The sequence below is a fragment of the Podarcis filfolensis genome, assembly GCF_964270895.1.
Source record: "Podarcis filfolensis genome assembly, chromosome: 17".
In the NCBI taxonomy this organism is placed as follows: domain Eukaryota; kingdom Metazoa; phylum Chordata; class Lepidosauria; order Squamata; family Lacertidae; genus Podarcis; species Podarcis filfolensis.
Window position 1 is genome coordinate 27604257 of NC_139621.1, and position 26400 is coordinate 27630656.

Below are 26400 nucleotides of genomic sequence, written 5' to 3' on the forward strand. Positions count from 1 at the left end.
GACCCAGTTTCCACGGAGCCAGTTCCTCCAATCGGAGGAACTCCGCCATTTCGCCGATGGCGCTAACCCGGAAGTCCTTTAAAATGTACTTTAAGAAGGAAAAACAGACCGCTCTTTTGCATGTGTGAAATTCAGCACTGCTATTAAGATAGAAATGCAACACTGCAACAAATGAATAAAAACTTTGTTAGTATCATTATTTAATTAGATGCCTTACCCGTCCTTAACCATAAGGTCCTAAAGCCAGCTACATACAGAAGTAAGAACACAGTAATAAAATCAGTTATAACATTTGATCAATTTGGTTTGGGTTTAGGACTGAAACTGCCTTGGTCAACCTAGTGAATTAAGCCTGGATGGAACTATTTCACTCTGCTATGCATCCCCAGAGAACTGCAGGCCCTAGGGTATCTGTCAACTGCTAGATTCCACAGAACTCAGATTCTACTGTGGTTTAAATGCCATGGCTCATTCCAGTGCTCTCAAATGAGTGTTTTTCCTTGAAACACATTGAACTACAATAAAGAGTTTTGCATCAGTAAACAACAGAGCCATTTCTCTTATTTCTCCTCTTTATGTGAGGTGTTTTCCCCCTCCCTCCCATCCCTTATACATAGGACAAATGGAACATTGTCAACCATCATCATTGAAATCCTTCTGCAATGCAATGTGTATTAGCACCATACAAAAATTAAAGTGACATGGCCCTGCCAACAGACATACGATCTAATAAAACACAACATACAAGGAAAGGGAATTTAGAGGGAAGAAAGATTGTAGCTGTCAAACATTAATCATGATAATCATGAAAGAAAAGCAAGGGTTAAAATATGAGTTTCCCCAGTAACTTCTTAAATAAAGGAATAGACCAGTTGGATCAATGCTGAAAGGATGTTCTGGGCATACAGAACAGAGATAAAAAGAAGTGATCCAAATAGCAGCATGTGAGAGGTGAGGATGAAAAAGAACCTTCAGATTTCAAGAGTAGAGATACAGAGAAGAAGAAAACAGAGGTACAAAGTCATAAGAATGAACAGCACAACCCTAATTGTGTCTGTTCAGAAGTAAGCCATACTGAATTCAATAGGGTTTGCTCCCAGATAAGTGGGGTTGGGATTGCAGGCTTGGGCCCTTTGCAAAAAGAAAAAAGGAAAGGAAAAGCTAGATGGAATTTGATAAGGAAGACGGTTGATACAAATCAATATATAAAGGGGAAAGACAATCAACCCATAAGGAAAAGAAAATGAAGAGAACAGGAGAATCCCATTGAGAGAGATATTAAAGGCTTAAGAGAATAAATGAGAACACTAAATGAAAGATTACACAAACAATCAGTTCTGCAAATAATAAGAGACTGAATTAGGACTGGGTCGCCCCCATTTTTCTTTTGATAGTCTCCTGATTTGAGTGGGGGCAGCTTGGCTGAATCCTGAAGCGGGAGGGAAGAGGATGGCACAAAATTTGGAGGGGTGGGGAAGGAACAGCTTATATGGTGGCAAAGAGATACCTTACTCTGGCTTTCTGGTAACACAACAGCAACAGCAGAGCTCAGACTGCTACTATCTTCCTTCCCAGAGTATGTCTGAGAAGATACTTAGCAGAAATTCCCTTGCCTGCCCACAAACCATTTTAGGGATCAACTCTTGGCCCCCAAAATGGAACCAAAGCAGCCACACGCAGTTCTCTACGTGCAAATGAGGTGGCATTTGGGGATTACTGCTTGTGTCCAAACCCTGCCCTGAATACAGACTTACATTCCCAAGGAAGTCATCCTGGGGGCTATATGCCAGAGGACATCTGCTGAAGGGGATGTGTTTTAACAGGAGGCTGCTGCCACCCCATCTGCCATACTTCCCCATCCTGCATTGTAGCCAAATCAAGCCCATCTTCAGTAGCTGAGGGGCATCATGAAAGATAGGGGGCTGGGGCCAGACACTCTCTGTCCCCAACTGTAATTCGAGCACTAGGTTAAACTGAATGGCATGTGTGTATTTATGAAATCTAAATGTCCAGGCAAATGTCTGATTTTAGATCATTCCAGTTAAGCCTGATCTTCTATGCTACCTGTGTAGTATTTGCCAACAAGGAGAATCTTGAATAAAAGCTTTTTCTTGGTCTCTCCAACATTCAATTGTTGCAAACCGCCCTGAGATCTATGAATAAAGGGTGGTATGCAAATTTGATTGATTGATTGGTTGGTTGGTTGGTTGATTAACAATTCAGATCAGATCTCAGTCTCCAATTTAGGAGGGAGAACTCCAGCGTCAAAGAGAGAGATCCAATATTGGACCATCCCACTCTGCCATTAGTTTCTCTGAAGTTCTGACCCAACCAACATCCAAGCTCCAACATTGGTAGGCTACAAAGGGGACATTCTGGGGGTGTTCTGGGAAGTGGCTTGGAACTGAGGGTTGTAGCCAATGAAATTCTGCTAGCATAAGGACTTCTCCCTGCAGAACAATGCTTCCTCTCTCTTCCCCTGTACCTCTATAAATCTGCTCCGTGGGTATGGAGGAAATCCCAAAACAGGTTTGGGAGGGTGAGGGGGGACTCGGGGGAAGAAGAGATGGGAAGGAAGTCCCATTGCAAAGGTGAAAGTCCTTGCACTAATGAGACAACTTCATTGGTTAAAACCCTGAAAGCTCCAAAGCCTCCCCAGTCTACCAGCACGTCCAGAAATTCAAATATTTCTAATGGGAGTGGAACGTTTTTTAAAAATAAATAAATGCAAGAAACAAATAGAAGAATGAACTGCATTTTTCCAACCTCCTGCTTTGCCGGCTCAAGCCCAGCAAGGGCATTGAATATTTTGGTAGAATCATACTTGTCTGCTCCCCATGCACACACATTATGTTTGCAGCCGTAGCAGAATCAATGCTTCAAAAGGAATGGCTATTGGAATTATGAGGAAGGAAAAGTTGATACGTTTTTAACAAGAGCAGAAATGAGGAGCAAAAGAAAGTGTTGTCGAAAATAATTGCAGAACTGCAGACTTGCTGCAGAGACTATGGCAGAGAGAAGCACTATAGTCAGACAGAAGAAGAAGGAGAAGGTTTAGGAAGAAAAATGAATCTGTTCAGTTTTCTGCATATTGATCTTTGGTTTATGGTGAGACAACCATGATGAAATAGCCATCAGGTAGTACTTACACATTTTGAAGGACAGAAGAAGAAAGAGGTGGAATTTAAAGATACAACAATGCAACTCAATATACCTCGCCTAGAATCGATACAAATGAAGAAATAATGAAGCTGAAGGGAAGAAAATATATTTGAAAGCAGGACGTTGAGAGACACTGATAGCAGAATGGGGCTCGGGAAAGCAAGCCATTAAAAGAAACCAAAGGAGTGGTTAATGAGATTAGATCAAAACCAAGAAAAGAGCAAAGAGAAAACATAAGACAGTGAAACACAGAACAAAAATCCAGAAGGATTTGCCTAGAGAAAGAAAATTATGATTTAAGGTAAAATTAATAATTTTTAATCTAAGAAAGACGGAAGGAAGAAGAAAAGCAGTCTAGGATAGCCATAATCAAATTGGTTTATTTCTATACAATGTTTGTGCTCAAGACAGTAGCTGTTGGTTGGGCAGATCTGATTAACTGGCTTCATATTACCAGGATCACTACCAGTTCCTGAGAGGGAGACCTTGCACTTGTCATCTGAGACCCTTCTCTATCTCTCCGCTCCCAGAGAGGTTCAGAGGGTGGCAACAAGAGACCTTTTCTGTGGTGGCTCCCCATTGTGGAATGTTCTCCCCAAAAAGCTTCATTACATGTCTTTAGACACCAGACAAAAGCATTCCTCTTTTCCCAGGCCTATGGCTATTAAATAATCTATGGCCCATATTTTTTAGGAAATTCGCATTCTGACATGGGTTGCCGTACATCCAGATTCTCCTGGTCATTTCCTCCTGTACACTGCTTGTGTGGCAACCCTAATGTATGGTGATCCACAAGTAGCCCAATAAACACCTCACTGTTGTTGGCGCCTAGAAACAAATGGCTGTCAGGCATCTGGCAGTCTATGGGAGATGGCTGATGGTCTGGATCCATCTCGGTAGGTCACAAGTTGTTCCAGCCAGGCTTAGGTCCTCCCATGATGCAATGTGGGGAAATTTATTTTGGTGGAACGGTTGTTGCTGCTTTATTTCCCACAAAGCTGTCTAATAGAGATAAACTGGCACCTTCAGTTTGGAGAAACAAAACAGACACAAATTATATGTACAGAAATTGCTTGCAGGTAAACAGAAGGCTTTGGAAAGCCTTCCCTGCCGAATAATCTTTGAAGGCTTGATCTCCTCTCCATGCATCCACTCACTGTCGAGAGTTGCCTCTTTCCTCAATCCCATCCAGTGCTACCTATGAGTTAGCTGCAAGCAAAAGTTATTTTCATGGTAAATTGGAACATCTTTCAATGCATCAATTAATTAATTAATTAATTAAACTCATTATTAAATACAGAACTAAAAAAGCAACAACACAACAACCACTTTGCCCAGCCCCTTGCTGCAAGACACTCCTATGAACCTGCTATATTACACAGTGAAGAGGTTTGATGCCTTACCTCCCCGTGGAAGGCTGTTGCCGCAGGGGAAAAGAAGGGAGTTCTTGATCTCTCATGAATTGCTGCTCCTCCATAAAGAAAAGTCTCACTAGTATAAAACTAGATTTCAGGGAAAAAAGGTTTCTTTCCAGTGTTCTTCAGCCTCAAGTCCCCAGGCATTGTTGGGCCTCAGCTCCCATCATCCTTGACCATTGGCCATGCTGGCTATGGATGATGAAGGTTGTAGTCCAACAACATCTGGGGAGCAAAGGATAAAAACACTTCTATTCTAGCCTTCTCCCTCACATGCTAGTTTTCTGATTAGAAATGATACAATCCAAACACAGGTTTATATCCTCATTTTGCTTCTGTTCATTCATTCAGCATTTACTGGCATAATTCAGACAATGAAATAATAATAATGGGAGAGAGAGAGAGAGAGAGAGAGAGAGAGAGAAACATCCATAAAAATTTGGTAATTCAGACATATTAAACACATAAAACTTATAAAAGACTCAGTATCCACCATTAAGTAAAATTAAGTAGTTTTAAATTTGACTTTAAAAATCTTGGCTAAATATCCTGAAACAGTCTCAGTAGTTTTGGGTATGTCATCCCTTAACAGATACTGGATTACAAATTTTTTGCAAGTAGATAATTTCAGCTTCAAATGGGTCACCAGTAGGTCTCTCCAAAGAATGTCAAAGAGAGACCTTACCTCTGTTAAGGAAAGTGTTTAATGGGTTGATTTCACATGAGTGGGTAGTGCTGACTCATTCCCCACAATGCAACTGTCTGAATCTGGTAACTATCTTATCTCTGTGGCTGGGCAGAATTCACATGCAGCCCCTTTGTAGATAAGGAGCTTAAAATTACAGCATTCAGTGCTGATAAAATGTGGGAGATCTGAGCAGAGAGGACTGATTAGAAGAAAATGGAGCACTTTGCAAGGAACTGCAAAGACTTTGAAAGCAGCTGAACTCAGGACTTACTGTCGACTTTGAAAGAGCAAGAACCTGAAAGCAGAGAACCCTCTCTGGGATCAGAGAGGGCTGCCAACTTATAACTGTATATAGAGTGTATGTTTGTGTGTGCCAAGTAAAAGTGAAGTCTGCTGAGCAACTGTTTCACATGGTGAGCTTAACCACTTGACTGAAGCTTCCATGGTGTATATATAAAGAACACACCCAACAACCTCCTTGTGAAACCTGGACTTTAAAGAGCCATTGAACAATCACATTTTGGTGGCACTGATGACTTATGGAATTCTAGTGGACCATACGCCTTATCAACATATATTATGCTATGAGGAACTGGGTGTAGTACCCTCTGGGTGTGGGATGTGTTCTTTCATGACTGAAAGAAATCAAAACTGATGGATCCATCCATTCCTATGACTCAATAAGGTGCCTAGTTTGTGTCAAGCTCCTCCTTAAGCTTAGCCAGAGGAATTCCTCCAAGGTTTCCTGGAATACTTGAAAGTGAGTCACTAGGCAGCCAATACTAATGAACAGAATTAAAATTCAGTTTAACTCTGGAACTCTTTTATTTTTAATTAAAGTGTGGGGGACTCATACTCCTCTCCTTTGATATGTACCATTCACTACAATTTAGCCAGCCTCTATTCAGTTTTAATGGCATGGATTTGATGCCGCTTAATTTGGCTGCATTTAATTCTCTTTATCACTCCATTTGCTTTACTTTTCTACATCAAAATGTTTTCATCAACCTCTATTATCATTCAGATGTTGATGTGAATGGTCGTACAAATGAGTTCTGTGTTTGTGTGCCCGTTGGTGTATTCAGTGCTCTGGGAAGCTCTGAAATGTATTTAAGTTTTGAGGTGAAACAGTTGTACATTTAGGAAGAGCATTTCAATTAAATCTTTTTTTTTTCTTAAAAAGAAAAAAGAAGCTGCAGAGCTGAGCTGAAATCAGACAGCTTTATTTTATGTTTTTGTTAGCGGCATTAGTAGAAGAGAGAAAACCACTCAGCCTCACACCCGGCAAAGTTGCATTTTGCAATTAATTTAGCGCAACAAGATAAGCTCTGTTCTTGTGTTCAGAGGCAAAGGGTGTAAAAGGGTGTAAAGTGGAGAGACATGAGTATGTGTGCATACCCTGCTATCAATGTCCTCTTATACACCAGCTCCACCACAGACCTTCCTGCAATCAGTATAAATCCCATCCCAGCAGCCCAAGACAACATGGATGCTATCAGGGCTTTATTTCAGCTGGAACTCACTGGAACTCAGGTACAGCACCTCTCAGGTGGGCACCATTGCCATTATAAGAGAACAAGGGAGTTCTGGCACCTCTTTTTCCCAGAAAAAAATAGCATTGGTTGCAAAGTACTTAGCCTGGCACTGAAAACAGACATGCTGCCAGCCACAGAACTGTTATATCTCAAAGAGGGTTGTTTATTTGTTTGTTTGTTTGTTTATGGGGCGGGAGGAATCATGTGAAGACCTTTCTTTTTTAAGAAAGAGAGCCAAGTTTGTATTTATTCTCCATAAATAATGCAAAAGTAGCATCAAATTCATTTACGGGAAGCCAATCCTCCCTCTAAACCGACTGTTAATCCTTTGGCACCTCTGAAAATAGCAAGTAAATCCCCTGTTTCCCAGTCACTTTACCTAATTAGCCAATCTACTTCTGAAATATATTTCTCTTAGCTGTCCTAATCCGCAAGTGGAACAGATGGTGAAGGTTTTATTTGAGGCTAATTATTCATTAAAATAATACGTGTTCATTTTGCTGAAATATTTTTATTTTTGTTGATTGCATGCAAGCTAGCAAATCCATTAATAAATGAATAAGATTCTTAGCTGGAGTCTTAGATTGGTGTTTTTCGATCCCATTACATTTTACTTGATTTTGATTTTTTATGTACTATATTTTTTATTTAAAAAAAATAGTATGCTGCTTTGGATATGGAGTGGGGCAGGGAGGTCAGTGCAATGCAAGCAAACTAGTAGAGCCATTCCAGTGCTCCTGCCCACATGTTTGCACTGCAACTACCTCCTCACTACCTTGCCCCAAAGCAACAGTGGTCCACCTCCGTTGTGCCTCCACAGCAACTGGACAACCACTTCTACTGAAATGATAAAAGGTAAAGGGATCCCTGACCATTAGGTCCAGTCGTGACCGACTTTGAGGTTGCGCACTCATCTCGCTCTATAGGCCGAGGGAGCCGGCATTTGTCCGCAGACAGCTTCCGGGTCATGTGGTCAGCATGACTAAGCCACTTCTGGCGAACCAGAGCAGCACATGGAGATGCCATTTACCTTGCGCCGGAGCAGTACCTATTTGTCTACTTGCACTTTGACGTGCTTTCTAACTGCTAGGTTGGCAGGAGCAGGGACCGAGCAACAGTAGCTCACCCCGTCACGGGGATTCAAACCGCCGACCTTCTGATTGGCAAGTCCTAGGCACTGTGGTTTAACCCACAGCGCCACCTGCATCCCTATACTGAAATGATACCCATCAACAAAATCACATAGGACACCCCTGGAAATCATAATCTAGTGGTTGAGGACAAATGGGACCATTTACTACAAGTGTGGTAGTTAATTTATATGACACATTGGCAGGAAAGTTGTAGGTATCACATTATGGTGAGGTGTCGTCCCCCCTCCATGTGTGGGAGAATCAATGTGAAGTCCAGTCTGGGCATTCAATTTTCAAGTTATTAGAAATGCATAAGGGAGATGAGCACATTAGTTCCACTCCCTCAGTCCCTGCCCCTGCCATCACCATCACCCTTGAGATAGAGAGCTGAACATCTGCAGCAGAGGCACCAACTTCTGAGGAAGAATGGGGGGACTGACATCACATGTGTGACATCGTGTGCATGGCATCCCGACATTGCGCACATGATGTCAGGACACTGGAGAGCCAAGGGGAGGAGCCAAACACGTCAACAGCATGGTTTCAGTGGCCGCCAGCTCCTCCTGCTGCTGCCACCACCAGCGAGGAACTGCTTTCCCACTCCTTCCTCTCCGTGGCAGGAGGAGGAGGAGAAGGAGCTGGCCACTGAAGCTGCACTGGTCCCAGCTCCATTATTGGCCTCCTCTGCCCCCTATGAAAATTGGGGGGACTGGCTCCCTCCCAAAAATATTGGGGGCCCCCAAAAAGGACTCCGCCTCTAGGACAGCGGTTCTCAACCTGTGGGTCCCCAGATGTTGTTGGACTACAACTCCCATCATCCCTGACCACTGGTCATGCTGGCTAGGTATGATGGGAGTGGTAGTCCAACAACATCTGGGTACCCACAGGTTGAGAAACACTGCTCTAGGAGATAGTGTCCTTGACCTGTAGCAAGGGGCCATCTCTTCCCCTGGATGTTCTCAGCACAATGTAGAACCTTGATCTTCCCAGGGTTCCAAACAAAAGGTGATGAAACTGGTGGTGGAAGTAGACTCATCTCTACTCTCCCTTTCATCTCTTGAGCCTTGAACGTCTGAAGAGGACTCCAGAAGGAGGAGTTTCTAGCTTTGTCACCTAGGTTGGAATACTTTAGCAACAGGGAGTTTAATGTAAAGTTCATTGAGATGGAGGGCCATTGAAGTGAGAAAATGTTTACATGTCAAATGGACTGCTACAAATAAGCCTTTAATTTAAAATTAAAGTAGTAGCTGTTAAAAGTTAATTACAGATGATTAAGAAAAGCACATTAGTTAGCAGAGGAACTATGCTGAATCCTGCTCTCCTTACTGTTATCTCAGAATTACACAGGGAATAAAGTGAACATTTCTTGATTAAAAATTGATGGGTTTAATGATAATGCTCGAAAAGAAACCGCCAATCGCTAATTCGAATTATATGCATCATGAGAACTAGTTATCAAAATCCACAAAGTTCTGTTCTCATAAACATTCTGCTTGAAATCAGCCAAACTCAGGCGAATGGAACAAACTCCGCTTTAGGGTGGAAACAGTTGACCAGGAAACATCATGGTACCTGCATTACAAAGGAACTTAGGAAGCTGCCTTCTGCTTGATCAATCTGGTGCAGTCCTGTCCACATTGATTGACAGGGTCTCTCCAGGATTTTAGACTGAATCTCCCCACCCCCATCTCTACCTACAAATGCTAGAAATTGAAAGTGGGACCTTTGACAGTTTCCCCAAGATACAACTTTAAGTGAAAGCTATCACAACGTGAAGACATGGGTACCTTTGGCTTTCAGCCACATGATAAACTCACCCCAGCAATACAACCCATGCCACTTTTGCTAAATGGGAAAAATGATGGAATAAACTTGCTGAGTGTGCCTCTGTATTCAGAGTTATTTGTTCTCTGCATATGGAAGTTCCACTTAGCTTTGGTGGATGTGAACCATGGTAGCAAAGTGGAACTTTAATGTCTACAGGAGAAAACACACTTGTGACTATCAGGTTTGGGGGACAAAAACCATCCATTCTTTGCAAGCTTCCCCGATGATCTGGTTGGCTGCTCCTGGAAACAGAACACTTAAAGATAGGAACAAAAGGTCCAAGAGCCAAATATGGCCTGCCACACCTCTCAATCAGGCCCTCAGAATTCACCCCAGGCCATGCCTCTCACTGACCCTGCTTTGCCACACAAATGCTTTTGTCCGGATGGAATGTTTCCTTGAACTTTGATAATGCCTCTTGCTTGCCTGGAAACCTGGAAGATAGAGAGGGGTGTCCAATACAGCCTATTGTACACAAGCAAAATTCTGTATTCATTGCTCCACCCACTTTACCTATGGTTCCACCCACCAGTGACATGTGACCCCCAGAAGACCACTCAGCCCAAAGTGTGGAACATAGAAGGGATGGAAAGGTGGATGACCCCATGTTCCCCTCCTGTGATTCCAAGTCACACATGTTTAAAGGGCTAGAGACTGCCCCACTACGAGGAAGACCCTTTCCCAACAGGTCAATTAAAACTTGAGCCTAACACTTTCCAAATGGAGTACAATTGACAGTTTTAAGCAAGCATATGTTCATTGCAATTTAATTTGATATTTTTTGTTTTATGTGTGGTTTATTTAAAAAAAATTATCTGCCCCCAAACCCTGAGAAGGTTTGTGATGGACATTGAAGCACATGCACACATGAGTACATATATATGAAACATTTATTTTGTTCCAATTAGGCAAGATTCACACTTGGAGAATAACAACACATTGTTTTCCGTTTAGGCTTCTCTTTTCTGCCTCTCTTTTTATGAGCCTGTTGCCTCCCACTATTTTATGTATTTGTCCTTGTTAATGTTCAGCTGTTACTTCTGCAGCCTTCCCTTCATAGCTTTCTTTTGGGCTATTGGTGTTGCCCTGAGATCTGCAAAGATGCCTTTAGCTATTCAGATCCTTTGGGAAATACTTTGGCCCTCCCCTTGAATGGGAAGACTCCACGTGATGCAATTTGTGCCTCCTTTTCCCGCCAAGTTTATCGTAGGGCCCTCTCTCCTGCCCTACTACAGCAAACCTGCCTCTGGGTCTTCCTGCACTCCTGCATCTCTCTGAACAATCATACCAGCCTTTAGTGAAACTTTCTTGAGAGATTCTGCGTTCTGGAGGAAAATATGATCTCTCTCTGGAGCTCGGCAGGAAGGTTTGACTGTATACTCTGGCTGGCACACCCTTGCAATACAATGGGTCATCGTACCTGTATCTCTCGCAGTCTTGTCTATAGTAAAGGTATCTCCAGCCTGGCTCACTGGGGACCCTGTTTCTCAAATAATCATAGTCTTTGCTCCTTTGTTTTCTAAAGTGAGTTGAACTCTGAGACTTGGACTTGCTTATGTCTCTAGCCACAAAGCCCTCGCTTCTTAATGGCAGGCTGCTCCTTAATAGTAAGCTCATATCTCTTGACTTGGACTTTCTGGGCTCTCTTCTAAGTCTCTTGTCCCTGGAATAGTTTGAATGGTGCCTTCCTTCATGTGGATGCCTTGCTCTTCCTCTTCCTCCATGTTTTTCCTTGGGGGAAGAATAGGCTTCTTCAAAATTGTATTCCATATCCCTCAAAGTGCACTTTTTAAAGACACCCTTTCGGCCTGGAGACAATGCTGCGTGCCTCTCTGAAGATGAGCTTTTCGAGTGACCTATGGGGAAATCCAGATCTTTCCATTTGGTTGCTTCTTCCTTTGCAGAGTTGTGCACAGCCACCAGGCTAACAACATCATCATCATTAAAGCTAAATGCATTGTAATCTCCAGATCCTAAGACATTTGGAGAATTCTTAGAGACTTCAGTGTGCTTTGAGCTTTGGGTGTGGACAGGACGCAGTTCCCCTATACCCTCATCTTCCTCTCTGCATTGATGAGACTGGGGGTGAGATAATGATCCAACTGGTTGTGTTTTTTTACCGATCTTGATCTTCATAAAGCTGTCTGGTGTCCGTCTCCCTTTTTCGGTATCACTGTTGGACAAGTCCTCCAAATCATTTCCTTCATCATTCGCGTGGGATATTCCGTCTGTTCCAGCAAATGCATCAGTTAGATCTTTCTGTGAAGTAGAGTGCAAGCATCCTATGTCCCTGTCCTCTACATCACCATCAGTTTTGGGTGCCTCTTCATTATCATGCTCAACATCTGAAGATGCGGAAGAGACGGAAGAGTTAGAATCTTCCTGCGTGAAAGCAGGACAGGCATATGAGGCATTCCAGTCATACTTCTTCAAGTTGAAAGGGGACTGCACAAAACTGATGAACTCATGCAGGAAGTGGGCTGTGAATTGACGCAAGTGAGGCCGTAGCAGGTCCTCAAAGTCCTTGCTCTGCAGATCATGCTGAGTCATGTTGTTGAGGATAAAGTTCAGTAAGGTATGAATCAGTGGCCTCTGATTGCCACACAAGACTTTTAATTCTCGTTTCAGCCATGGAATCAATCTGTCAAAGCATCTTGGGTTTCTTCTGAATAATTCTGCTGAAGGAGTTCGGTTGAACTCTGGATTTTTAGTGGTTTGGACCTGGATGCCAGCACGGTATAGAGCTTTCCTGAAATGAATTACAGCTTGGGTTTTAAATTTCCCAAGGCTGATGACTTCTATATTAGCGTGTTTCTTTGTGACTGTGAACTGTTTCATGAGCTGGTAAAGATCCTTCTCTCTCTGAGACTGTGTTCCTTTAACTTCCTCATCCAATATGCCATTGTCAGGGGGCGATGCAGGTCTTTGGGTGGAAGCTGATGGGTGACCTTCCCCACAACCAGAAAGGGAGGCGCCCTTCAAAGGCAGAACATATTCACACAATGCACCTCTGGTGTTTACAGTGTGGAAAAAAGAATAGAAATGCTCCTTGCAAAGTGGGCATATCGCTTTCTTCCTTGACCACTTCTGGATACAGTCAAAGCAGAACCTGTGATTGCAAGGGTTCAAGTAAGTTGGGTCTCGGATTCTTTCCAAGCACATGGCACATTTTGAGTTTTTAGCTGTATCTGTTGGCATTCTCCTACCTAAAGAACCTCCACTTGAGGGTCTAAGGCCAGTTCTTGGCTTACATTCCTTATTCGGGGGTCTCATGATCTGAAAGAAAGCACACAGAAGACTTAACTTAGGCAGCAGAACACATACTCCACCTACCGTAGAAATCTGATCGTTCCCCAATGCTATTGGAACCTAGACTAAGGAATAAATTGGGCTGGATCAAAAATAAATGAGAGGGGAAATGGAGGGCCTCGGGTTGGAGAATGCTGCTTTGCACTAAGCAAGTAAAAAAAAATGCACTTCTTCCCTATATCCCCCACCTTCCATTGCCCCCAATTCACTTCTGCTCACCTCTTCCAAGTTATTATTTCTAAGAAGGTACTTGGTTTCAGCTGACTGTTCTCTTTCCCATGGAGACAACGTTCAATTTGAGTAAACAGAACACACTGAACGTTCTAGCTGTGAGCTCACTATGCAGGCAGACAAAGGATCCTTTTTTCAATCCTTGCATAAGATGGTGCTTATGAACCCATTGAAGGCGGTGGGCTTTAAACATCTGAACTATGAACAGAATTGCAGCCGTACCTATTAGGACCCCTGTTTAACTTATTGCTAGCATGTTTGGGCCACAGCCAACCTGACACTCCTGCCATTGTGTTTGCACTGCACTAACCTTCATACAGCTTGCCAGTAAGCACCAGTAACTCAGGAGGTCAGGTGAACGCAGCCACTCCACCATGCCATCCACTACCGGAAGTCTTCATGCTTGAAGTGCCTGTTTTGTATTTCAGTTCTTGCCTGTGCCATGTTGCTTCAGACCCCAGGAGAGGTGATGCTGGTGCAGTAAAAGGTTGTGACAATTGTGGGCTCCTTCCAGCTGATCTTGGCCTTCCAGTGCTATCAAATAAATTGGGAAAGGAGCCATTCTTCAGCAACTCTCATCTGGCTTGTTTTAGAAGGTTGTCTTGGAAGAAGGTGCCAACCTGTTACTTCTAGGGCCGAAAACTCCAAAGCTTGTCAGTTGGTTTAATTAAACACGACACCCTGTTTGCATTTGGTGAAAGTGGTTACTACTTAGCATATTGGCTCTCGGAGACAAGATCATTTTTTTCCAAATATGCTTTCAACAGACTATTCCTGCTTCAGCTATGATGGATATTCGTGATTTCCCTCATAATAAGTAGGTTTAAGAAATAGTCATCTGACTAAATTTCAAAGCTGCCATGGTTATTTGGGGACAGACCTTGTAACTTTAACTAACAACGATGCTTGTGGCATGCAGATCTTATGTCACCCTAAAATGATACTTCTGGATTTGGGTTACAGTGTAGGTCCGAGTGTCTGAGCTGCAAAAAAATTGCTTAAAGCACAGATTTCAGGAATAATTTGAAAAGTCATTGGCCTCTCTCAGCTCTCTAAAGTTAAGCATAAGTCCTCCTTTGGACCATTTGGGGGTGGGGTAAATGAAACTTTTCAAGTGGGAAGCTAAGGGAAGGGAGGAAGACATTTATCTGATATTTTTGAATATGGGTTGCTGCTTACCTTACTAAATCTTATGACATAGCAGCACCCCACAGAATTACATCCTATGCTCACCAGCTGGTAAGTGGAGAATTCAAACTTTTGGGTGCTGCTTTGGAAGCCCCTTCCTTTCAGCGGGGAGGAGTACATTTCCACACACTATTCAAAATGTTGGCGCTGACGTTTAAAGTCCTGAACAGCCTTGGCCCAGTATACCTGAAGGAGCGTCTCCACCCCCATCGTTCAGCCTGGATACTGAGGTCCAGCTCCGAGGGCCTTCTGGCAGTTCCCTCACTGCGAGATGTGAGGTTACAGGGAACCAGGCAGAGGGCCTTCTTGCTGGTGGCGCCCGCCCTGTGGAATGCCCTCCCATCAGATGTCAAGGAAATAAACAACTATCTGACTTTTAGAAGCCATCTGAAGGCAGCCCTGTTTAGGGAAGTTTCTAATGTTTGATGTTTTATTCTGTTTTTAATCTGTTGGGAGCCGCCCAGAGTGGCTGGGGAGACCCAGGCAGATGGGTGGGGTATAAACAAACAAACAAACACAAATAAACAAAAAATTCTGCATGGGGAATCTGTGACTGTTCAGATGTTGCCTGGGTTCAGCTTCCATCAGCCCCAGCCTGCAGGGTCAATGGTCAGGGAAGCATTTTCAGGGAGATGAAAGGCCTCTGAAGGGGACCTTAAGATTCAGCAGGCAAACAGTAGGAAGAATAAGGCAACCTTCCAGGAAATCTGGTCTCAAGCAATTTAAGGCTTTATAATCCATGGGTTAAAAGCAGCACTTTAAAAGCAGCACCCCTTCTTCCTGTTTCTCAGGTTTCATCCATTAGCAGTTCTGTTTTGATGAAAAGCTCTTTAGGGTTGGACCCTGTTTTTATTTTACTTCTGCAAAATATTGTGCATCATACCAATTGTATTATGCATATATATGTGTACATTTGTACACATATAGAACATTGCTGGAGAGCCAACACATTTAGTTGCCTTTTATACTCTGTGTTGCATGCAGAAGGTCCCAGGTTCAATTTCCAGCATCTCCTGGTCAGCTGGGAAAACGTGGCATAAAACCAGTTTCCTATGTCCTTCCTAACCAAAGAAAATATATCTGCAATGACTATATCTAGCCATGGTTGTATGTAACCTCTAGGTCTAGAAGCAGCATGGTACTCTATGGAATATCAGCTGGTGAGAGCAGTAACATAATAGGTTCATTGCCTTCTGCTTTTGGGCTTCCTTTGGGAATCTGGCTGACTGCTGTGAGATATATAGGATTCTGGAGTATACAGATTGAGGGTCTGACCCACCAGAACTCTTATTTTATTCCTAGAAACAACTGCACACAGTCTTCTTCTTCTTCTTCTTCTTCTTCTTCTTCTTCTTCTTCTTCTTCGGCGATCACTCGTAGCCAAGTAAGATTGTCTTCCATAAACACGGTTTTAACAATGAGTCCGTAAGTGACTGTGGAGGCCACTTCTGGACCCACACGTCCTTCCACAGTGGGGACATAGGTTCCCAGGTGGGAATTGATAACGGTGTGGATTTGCGAAGCATGCCTTCCTCTTCTCCTTGCGTTCTGAGTTCAAGTGTCTTCAAAGCCCATGACACCTTTGGTAAAGACTGTTCTCCAACTGGAGCACTCACAGGCCAGTGTTTCCTAGTTGTTGGTGTTTATACTACATTTTTTTTAGATTTGCCTTGAGACAGTCTTTAAACCTCTTTTGTTGACCACCAGCATTACGCTTTCCATTTTTAAGTTCGGAATAGAGTAGTTGCTTTGGAAGACGATAATCAGGCATCCACACAACATGACCAGTCCATCAAAGTGTATGTTGAAGAATCATTGCTTCAACACTTTGCTTCTTTCAGTACACTGATATCAGTTCACCTGTCTTCCCAAGTGATGTGTAAGATTTTTCAGAGACACTGTTGATGCAATCTTTTGAGAAGTTGGAGATGGCATTTGTAAGTGGTCCATGTTTCACAAGCATACATTAAGGTTGGTAGTACAATAGCTTTGTAAACAAGCATTTTGGTTTCCCTGCGAATGTCCTGGTCCTCAAACACTCTGCACTTCAACCAGGAGAAAGCGATGCTGGATTTCGGCATCAATGTTGACCCTTGTGGAAAGATAACTGCCTAGGTAGGAGAAGTGATTGACATTTTCCAACGTTACACCATTGAGTTGGATTTGTGGCGCTGCAGAGGGGTTATTTTGCACTTGCTGGTGCAGCACTTTGGATGTTGGTTTGGATGTTGAGCGACAGGCCAAGCTTTTTGTAAGTTTCTGCAAAGATATTTAGGATGGTTTGGAGGTCATCCTCTGAGCGTGCACACACTACGTTGTCATCAGCATACTGAAGCTCTATGACGGAAGTTACGGTAACCTTACTCTTTGCTTTCAGCCTGCTCAGATTGAAGAGGTTTCCATCTGTTTGATATATGATTTCTACCCCAGTGGGGAGTTTTCCTTTGACAAAGTGTAGGATCATGGCAATGAAAATAATGAATAGAGTTGGAGCAATAACAAAACCCTGTTTGGGGAACATTTAGGCCAACCTATAAAAGAGCCACAAATGCAAAAGGAGCCTAAGCCAGCATTAAAACACTGGTCCATGCCAAATTTTACTAAATTAAGGTGCTAGACTATAACTCCCATCATTCTTGACCATTGGCCATGCTGGCTGGGGCTGATGGGAACGGCATCTGAAGGACATCATGTTGTCTACACCCTACGAGGTTGTGCAGGGTAGATTGTTCCTGTCCAATGTAGTTTCTGATGACCCCACACAAAACAGAGGGAGTGTAATAGTCTTGATTCCCTCACTGCAGGAAGCAAAGTTACAGGGAACCAGGCAGAGGGCATTCTCGGTAGTGGTGCCCGCCCTGTGGAACACCCTCCCATCAGATGTCAAATAAATAAACAACTATATGACAGTTAGAAGACATCTGAAGGCAGCCCTGTTTAGGGAAGTTTTTAATGACTGGTGTTTTAATGTACAGTGGTACCTCAGCTTAAGTACTTAATTCGTTCCGGAGGTCCGTACTTAACCTGAAACTGTTCTTAACCTGAAGCACCACTTTAGCTAATGGGGCCTCCTGCTGCTGCTGCGCCACCGGAGCCTGATTTCTGTTCTCATCCTGAAGCAAAGTTCTTAACCTGAAGCACTATTTCTGGGTTAGCGGAGTCTGTAACCTGAAGCGTATGTAACCTGAAGCATATGTAACCTGAGGTACCACTGTATTTATAACCTTCTGTTGGAAGCTGCCCAGAGTAGCTGGGGAGGCCCAGCCAGATGGGCGGGGTAAAAATATATTATTATTATTATTATTATTATTATTATTATTATTATTATTATTATTACTACTACTACTACTACTACTACTACCACTACTACTGTTAGAAAACATTTATACAGTAATTTAATAGAAATTGTTTATGTGGGGTTCATAATTCACCCCAAAATAGCTGTCCTTTCTGTCCCTCAAAATAATTTGCTTGTGTGGTTTAAACATGATAGTAGCTCCACTCTCTAATAAAACAAATAACTAATTAATGAAGATTCTGTCAAATTTCTATTCATCATTCTTTTTTGCTCCCTATACATTGTCTCCTGTAATTGTTTAGGTACCGGTAAGTATTTTGGTTATCAGTGTTTTGCTTCAGACTCAACACCAGATTTCTTTTATCATTCATTCAACTCGTTTTTTTTCATATATACGAATTTATTGGTTTGAGCATAACATGTATAACCCCATTAAGAGAACAACTTAACAAGTTCCCTTGTGGGTTATTGGACTGATTTTCCTGATGTGTAAATCAAGGTCTTCTGATAAATGAAAAAAATCCACCCTTCCTCTTGGTATCAGAACCACTTGGTGTGTCTTCTGCAGAGGAGTGCAGTTCTGTAGAGCTACCCTTTTCTTCATCTTGCCATGCCATCTGACCAGTGTCATTAGTTTCTCTTGTTTTCAACTCTATGTGCTCAATAACCAAAATGTCTTCTGCTTTGGGTTGAAGCACCTCAATAACAATGATCTCCTCTCCTTTGTGATGGATCAGCTTGGTGCTTACCATGTCCTTTTGTTGCGATGGTGTCTGATCCATGCTATCTGCCTCTTGCTCTTGAGATGGAACCTGCAAAGCATCAAACACTCGATTACTGCTAGCAGTCTGGCCAACATTAGAGATAGCTGTACTTGCGCTATGAGTGCTGCCACCAAAGCTATGACTGTTTAAGGCATTCTGCTTGTTTACTGGCTCTTCTTCTTCATCAATATCATCTATAGTTTGATGTGCACTCTCCATACAATTGGGGATGGCTTTGCATAGCAATGGCATACTCTCTTCTATCTCGTTGAGGACACGTTCATGTAATGGGCAGTGCCTATTGTGTGACCCTAAATGTGCATCAGCTTGGAAAAATACGTGCATGTTGTCCTGACTTCTTACAAGTGCTCCATCTGAGGACCCAAAAGGAAGAAAAAACTCATCCAGAGTCTGGCTGGAACTGGAACTGGTTGCTCCTTGTATTTCGTCATCCCAAGTTCCTTCCTCATTACTTGTCACTGATTCTCTATCTTCCCCCTCATTCTCATCAGAGTCTTCAGTTTCCTCCTCCTCTTCCTCCTCTTCTGAAGATGTTGTAGTAAATGATGAATTGGACTGGAACCCATCATCATGGATAGGAAAGGGAATGTCATAAGTGGCTCTCCAGTCATAGGCCTTAATGTTGAAAGGGGAGCGAGCAAAATTGATGAATTCATGCAAGAAATGATTGGTGTAGTGGAGTAAATGAGGCTGCACAATGTCAGCAAAGGCTTGGCTGTCCAGATCAAAGATAGTTATGTTGTTCAATATGATATGTTGTATGTTGTTGATCAAGGATGCATGTGTACCACAGAGCACTCTCAGTTCACGCTTCAACCAGGGAACCAACCTGTTAAGACGGACAGGGTTTCTGTGGAAAAAATCAGCTGATATATCCCTATAAAAACCTCCACTCTGGACGTTCCTGACACGTGCTCCAGACCGATAAAGGCCCCTCCTGAACTTAATTGTAACCTGCTCTCGGATTTGCCCAAGGGAGATGCCTCCTGGATGGGATGACCTCCTTATTCCAAGCTGTCTCATCAGCTCATCAAGTGTTCTCATCCTACCTTCGGAGTATCCTTCATACAAGATCCCATTGTCTGGCAGCGACTCAGGTCGGTGATCAATTGCTGACCTCTCCCCACACAGGCCATAGGATGCATTTTCAAAGGGAATAATGTACTCTTCAAAATCAGTGTCGGAATTTATGGTGTGGAAGAAAGAGTGGAAATGTTGTTTACAGAGTGGGCATTCTGCTTTCCTTTCTGACCACTCCAGGATGCAAACAAAACAGAATCTATGGAAGCAGGGATTTAAGAAGGCCACGTTCCTTATTCTTTCCAGGCAGATAGGACACCTTGAGTCAGAAGGTCCATCTGTTCCTTGGGCACTGTTCTCATTCCCTGAGCCATTCACAGATGAAAAGCTGTTGTCAGAAGTAGGCTCTTCACTGGATGATGCCATAATCTAATAAATAAGGAGAAAAAGATGAGCTCAGGCAATCAAAAAAAGAGAAAGTCATTGAGAAAACTGTCCCTTAATCAAAAATTGACACAGGACCTAATTATGAAGAAATGTGCTATTTTGGTTTTATTTTATTTTTTTGGTGATGGATTCAACAATAAAACTGATCTGAATTGAAATGGTGCTATCTCTTGCACTTTTACGATGCTTTTTCAAACTCAAATAAAATGCAACTCCGTCAGGCAATTTAGTCTCATATATTGACTTCTGATGTCATAGCACAAGTAGCCATTTGCTCTGCTAAAGGTATATCTTAAGGTAGGGATAGAGGAAGCCCTTCATGTGATATTGGCCTACAACTCCCATCATCCCTGAGCATTGGCTATGCTAGTTGGGGTTGAGTTGGGAATTGGAGTCTAGCAACATTTTGAAGGCCACTCTGCCCCGCCCACCATAAGGAATGACTCAGTTATTATCCGCATTAATTTTGAAGTGGAAAAATGCTTTATATTTGTTTACTTTAAAATTATACCTACATGGGATGGGGACTAGTGGCAGGGCAACAAAAGTGGATTTTGCAAGTCCTTATAGCTGCCAAGAGATTTATGCTTCAAGCATGGGAAGACAAACATGCACCATTTATTATGCAATGGTCTGAGGGTCTTACCCAGGGGTAGGCAACCTAAGGCCCAGGGGCCGGATGTGGCCTTCTTAATCCAGCCCATGGATGTTCCAGGAATCAGAGTGTTTTTACATGAGTAGAAAGTGTCCTTTTATTTAAAATGCATCTCTGGGTTATTTGTGGAGCATAGGAATCCTTTCATTCCCCGCTCCCCAAAAAATATAGTCCAGCCCACCACATGGTCTGAGGGATGGTGGACCAGCCCACAGCTGGAGAAGGTTGCTGACCCCTGGTCTTACCACTCACCTTTACAGTGGGATAGGAGAGCTGAAAAGAGACCCCTTGGTTTCATATAGTACATGAGTAGATGATTCTAAAAAGTCCAGAACACAAATTTTCACTGCCCTCTAGCAGCTATGGTGGCTCATTTACCAGAAGTAATGTATTTAGTGTTAACTCTGGACATTTATACTCAATATTGACCAAACTAAGCCTCCTAGTTGCTAGAGGACTGTGGAAATTTGTGTCCTGGGCTTTTTAGACTTGTCTACCCATGTACGATTTGAATATGGCACATTGGTTGCCAGATGCAAAATATATCGGCATTATTTCTAGCTCTTCTATCCTACTATTACTACATTTTAACATATTTCTTAAAAATTATTGATTTCATCTGGATATCTATCAGAACAATTGGATGGCATATATTGACATAGGTTTAAACTGAGATGCATACATTGGTGGCCATTGTCTTATTAATGTGAGCTGATGTGTGTTTTCCTTGGATTTCATTCCCCTCTTCCTTCTTGTTAAACTTGCTATAAAAACTAATTATTTGTTATTTATTTAATTGACTCACAGAACCTTTGCCTCTCTTCTCAAAGCATAACATAAGACCCCCAATCATATGATCCATACCAGAGAATGGCTGCCACTGGAAAGTACTCAAAATGGAGACAGGTAATAATTACCAGCTGTGCAGTACAGTTTTTATCATGCCACTGAAACTGAATATAATTGGCCATTTGCAGTGGTCTTATTCCACCAGCCAATTCACAAAAAGCTCACAATGCTCCAGTTGCAATGATATTACTGAATCAATAGATTTCAATTTCACTTTCTTTACATTCACAGACCTGAACTTTCAAGGGGGTATCCAATATGCTCTGTCAACCAAAAGGAGGTGATGTGAATAGGCAGTTGTCATGCTTGGGAACTAGGGCTATATCTTGTTAAAAGGAACAGATCTGTAGCTTGGGAATACTCCTTGATTCAAAGCTGCTGCTGGAGGTCCAGGCAGTGGCGGAGGAACCCTCTCTGGCACCCAGGGCGGGATGCTGAGGGGCGGAACGAACCACCCGGCAGCGCATGCACGACATCTGTACGGACTGCACATGCATGGCATCCTGTATGGACTGCACAGGTGCAGCATCCCGTATGGACTGTGCATACATGGCAGCCTGTACAGTCACTGTGTGAGAGGCAGCCTGTACAGCTGGATGGCACGTGCAAGCAGCAGCCCGTATGGACAGCGCGCGAGTGGCAGCTCATACGGACTGCATACTCGTGGCAGCCTATACGGTCACTGTGCAAGAGGCAGCTGTGAAGAGGCCATACGGATGCCCATATGGATGGTGTGCATGAGTGGCAGCCCGTAAGGACGCCATGTGAGCAGCGCCCATACTGACTGTGTGTGCATCCTCGGCTGCTCTACAGCTGTGGGGAGGTAGTGGGCCATCTTGCCACCCCCCCATAGTGGTTGGTACCCAGGGTGGCCCGCCCCTCCACACATACCCTTCATATGCCCCTGGGTCCAGGAAGTCTTGGTGGTGAGGAGGGCTTATGCCCAGTTAGGGCTGGCTCACCAGATATGGCCACTGCTCAGTGAGCATGGCCTGGTGTCTAATGACATCTCCTTTGAATGACGACATTCCTCTTTAAGCAAGACTGTGCTTGGATGTGCTGCAAGTGTGGGAATGAACTGGAAGACAAAGACTTGGCCAAGGCCACTTCAGATATTCAGGGCTGAGGCAACACTCATACAAGACCTTTCTTCCAATTTCACCTCTTTAACCACTTTATTATACCAGTTCTTAAGATCACCAGATTCACAAAGAAAAACAGAGCTAAGCCCAACCAACGAGTCTGCAAAAGTCTTACCTAGAGATATGTGCTAATTTTTTTTTCCTTCTTGCCTAGTATCTCTTTTTCACTCCACTCTGAGGTCGTCTCCAGCCTCCTTTTCTCCTCATGTCTCTGCCTTTCCCTTAAGGAGCCATGTCTCTTGAACAGCTTGGGATAAGCAACATTCTGGCAGGGAATTTTAATGATGTCATAATCAAAGACTCAAAAAGGCCCAGCTCATAATGCTGCCTCTGCTGTTGGGCCTTACCTATGAAAAGATGACATCAAGCAGCTATTCTAGTTATAACAACAAAGAGCTTAAAGATGAATTGGAGGAAATATGCTTCATGGGATGAGATGCATATCTTCAGATACAGTGGTACCTTGGGTTACAGACGCTTCAGGTTACACACGCTTCAGGTTACAGACTCCGCTAACCCAGAAATAGTACCTCGGATTAAGAACTTTGCTTCAGGATGAGAACAGAAATCTCACAGCAGCGGTGCAGTGGCAGCGGGAGGCCCCATTAACTAAAGTGGTACCTCAGGTTAAGAACGGTTTCAGGTTAAGAATGAACCTCCAAAACAAATTAAGTTCTTAACCCGAGGTACCACTGTAGTATGTATCTCAACAACCCATATACTAGACACAGTGTTTTCTTTTCACAGAAAGTGTAACTTGTTGGGGGTGCAGACCTAATTAGTGTCCGTACTCAGAACATATCCTTCAGGCGTGTCAATAGTGTATCAAACAGTTTGCTCCAGAACAGGATCTAGCAACGTTACTGGTGTGTACAAAGAATATACAAGTACTATCTAAGAAATGGTTGGTGATAATTGTGGTTTAAATGGTATCTTTGGTGTCATAAATCACCTTGAAATCTTTATGCTTTCAAAGAAAACTGGTAGATGAAAATAGGACACCTTTATTTCAGGCAGTCATTCCATGGAACAGCCTAATATGCCTTTCCTCTGTGTAGACTTGATATTTCTAACCTCTGAACCTTGTTAGAAAAATTTATTTCTACTTGATCAAATTAATAATGGAATCACAAGAGAGGCATTTGAGAGGCAATGTACCTGCCACAGTCCTAATGAAACTCATATCTGCCTGGTTGCTTAAATTTAGACATTTTTATGCCATTTCATTATTAAAAGAATTAAGATTCCAAAGCCAGAGCTTAATTTCTTCCTTAGTTCAATCAATTATGTTTATAATACCAAAAGAGTTAGTATTTGATAACTTTAGTCATTCAGATTAAAGAATTCTTTCAGCAATGACTCCATACAGGACACCAGGAAACCAGAGTTTATTTACTTGTTTTATTAATGGAGGAAAGACCAACACTCAATTTTAAGAAGTTGTGAAGTTCCACATGTCTTAAGGAAAATTCAGTTTGCAGAATTCATACAAAGAAACATACAAAGCCAAGCTTGTCTTCATTGTTCCACCCACTTTAGGTTTTCCCAACTTCTAAAGAAAAAATATTGATTCCTGAATGGGACTCCTGAGCCTGTAGCTCTCAGACGAGTTTCATAACCCCAAAGCCATTCTTGAAGCCAGGGAGAACATACTACATGTACTGTAACAGCAGAGAAGGGATCTGGAAGAGAGCTCCCTAGACACCTGTCTGTTGGAACAGTCAACATAGAAGAAGAACATCTGGATTCAAACATTATATTAAGCACATTACGTGTGATGAACTGCATTGGTGTATAGCTCAACTATTTGTGTACACATGTACAGAGATTGCACACTTGTTAAAGGTAACATGTGAGCCCTCCTAGAAACTGGGATGAAACCAGCCAACACATGCAGCATGGAAATATTTTGTCCATCTCTACTTGTCAGCATAGGCTGAGGTGGGGGAGGGGAAACCCACAAGAATCTCAATTTAAAAGCTTAGCAATAAATGATTTGGCACCTCACATCATGCAAAAACCTGACACGGAAACCTGAAGTTGACTTTCACAACATGGGATGTGAGCAGAAGCACTGAAATGAAAAGCAATATGCTGGCGCCAGTGGAGCCTGGCAGTTTCTATTATGGCTGACTTTCAAACTGGTAGAGAATTTTGCCTACATGATGAAATGACAATTCAAAGCAAACTTTGGAATAGGGTATATTCAGACTCTGAGGTGAAACAAATCATGGGAATTTGAGCAAAGGCTATTTCCTGCTGCATGCAGAGTGAACATTTGAAACCATTAAAAGTTCACAAGCTGCCATTGATGGAGGAACCATCAAAGTACACGGCAAGTGAAGGAGTAATCTCAGCTGCCCTACTTTCCCCCAAGATGATCGAAAGGCGACCAGTCAATATTTGATGGTATTTGACAATAAAGATGCATTATTTGAAACTATCTTATGTAGAATATATACCGTATTTTTCGCTCTATAGGACGCACCGACCATAGGACGCACCTTGTTTCAGAGGGGGAGAACAAGAAAAAAAATCTCCCCCTCTCTGCTCAGCGCCCCTTCAGCGAAGCGGCAGGAGAAATGGAGCCCCTCCCATTTCTCCTCCCGCTTGGCTGAAGGGGCGCTGCGCAGCTCTCCCTCTCTGCTGAAGCCAGGAGAGTCTTGCTCTCCTGGCTTCAGCAAAAGGAACCCAAAGCCTTTGGAGTTCGCGTTGCTATCGCTGAAGCCAAGGAGCCTGCATTCGCTCCATAGGGGACACACACATTTCCCGTTAATTTTTGGAGGGGGAAAAGTGTGTCCTATAGAGCAAAAAATACGGTAGCACTTGACATACTGCTGCTGTTGTTGGGAGACAATGGAAGGCATGTTGTATTGCATATGGGGCAGATGAAGGTGTCCAATTTTGCTGCTACAGGTTCTCCTAGCAGTCCTTCCTCCTCTGGTCACTGCTGTGGATACACAGCCTGTCTGTCTCAAAGCACTGCGATCATCTGGCAAGGGATTCCATACAGCAAGGTTAATGTTGTCAGCCTTCATGCCATGTTTGTAGACAGAGTTGGTCTGCCAACAGGCCTAGTGCCTGAAGCCAGCTTCCTGTAGAGCATATCCTTGGAGATCCTGCCATCTTCTGTTTTGTGTACATGACCAAGCCAGCATAGACATCACTCAGACAGAAGCCTCAATGTTTTCCACATGTGTCGCGTCAGAAAGATTTCTGGGCATCACATGACAGGACAGAGTCCAAAGAAAGATGTGCTCTCCCAAGCCCACATTCGCACCATGTCATATAGCAAATAATGAGCACTCTCGATAGCAACATGGTTAGCAATATGATGCCCATCGTGTGACAAATAACATTTGGAAGTAGCAGACATGCAGTAGTCAACAGATGCCATTACAAGACAGTAGATGTGCAGTGGAAATAAAGATGGCTGACCTGCGATGTGTTGTTGTTGTTTAGTCGTTTAGTTGTGTCCGACTCTTCGTGACCCCATGGACCAGAGCATGCCAGGCACTCCTGTCTTCCACTGCCTCCCACAGTTTGGTCAAACTCATGCTGATAGCTTCGAGAACACTATCCAGCCATCTTGACCTCTGTTGTCCCCTTCTCCTTGTGCCCTCCATCTTTCCCAACATCAGGGTCTTTTCCAGGGAGTCTTCTCTTTTCATGAGGTGGCCAAAGTATTGGAGTCCCAGCTTCAGGATCTGTCCTTC

At 43.1% G+C, this 26400-nt stretch overlaps 2 protein-coding genes and 1 long non-coding RNA gene across 4 annotated transcripts; 1 reads left to right on the forward strand and 2 right to left on the reverse strand.

Annotated features, from left to right (window-relative positions):
• Positions 1–10632: 10632 nt before the first annotated feature.
• On the reverse strand, positions 10633–13389 carry LOC310752581 (uncharacterized protein). Of its 2 annotated transcripts, none has more exons than XM_083593267.1 (2): positions 13289–13389; positions 10633–13036 (listed from the first exon to the last, which is right to left on the reverse strand). In XM_083593267.1, exon 2 carries the CDS (start codon positions 13031–13033, stop codon positions 10868–10870), a length of 2166 nt encoding a protein of 721 aa, XP_083449393.1. In that variant the 5' UTR covers positions 13034–13036; positions 13289–13389; the 3' UTR covers positions 10633–10867. The 2 variants fall into 2 exon arrangements, with proteins under 2 accessions (XP_083449393.1, XP_083449394.1); XM_083593268.1 differs by lacking the exon at positions 13289–13389 and adding an exon at positions 13258–13280 and having other exon boundaries at positions 10637–13036.
• A 4776-nt stretch (positions 13390–18165) lies between these two features.
• On the reverse strand, positions 18166–22946 carry LOC310752637 (E3 ubiquitin-protein ligase Topors-like). Its single transcript, XM_083593479.1, has 2 exons — positions 22800–22946; positions 18166–20020 (listed from the first exon to the last, which is right to left on the reverse strand). Exon 2 carries the CDS (start codon positions 20015–20017, stop codon positions 18281–18283), a length of 1737 nt encoding a protein of 578 aa, XP_083449605.1. The 5' UTR covers positions 20018–20020; positions 22800–22946; the 3' UTR covers positions 18166–18280.
• Positions 22947–23024: 78 nt separating this feature from the next.
• Positions 23025–25127, forward strand: LOC310753109. The gene is made up of 2 exons (XR_014543190.1): positions 23025–23142; positions 24224–25127. It is a non-coding gene; the product is annotated as an uncharacterized lncRNA (long non-coding RNA).
• The last annotated feature ends 1273 nt before the right edge of the window (positions 25128–26400 follow it).

Excerpts from the sequence above, each read along its gene's own strand:
- LOC310752581 (XM_083593267.1), bottom strand. The coding sequence starts at position 13,033 with ATGAGACCCCCGAATAAGGAATGTAAGCCAAGAACTGGCCTTAGACCC.
- LOC310752637 (XM_083593479.1), bottom strand. The coding sequence starts at position 20,017 with ATGGCATCATCCAGTGAAGAGCCTACTTCTGACAACAGCTTTTCATCT.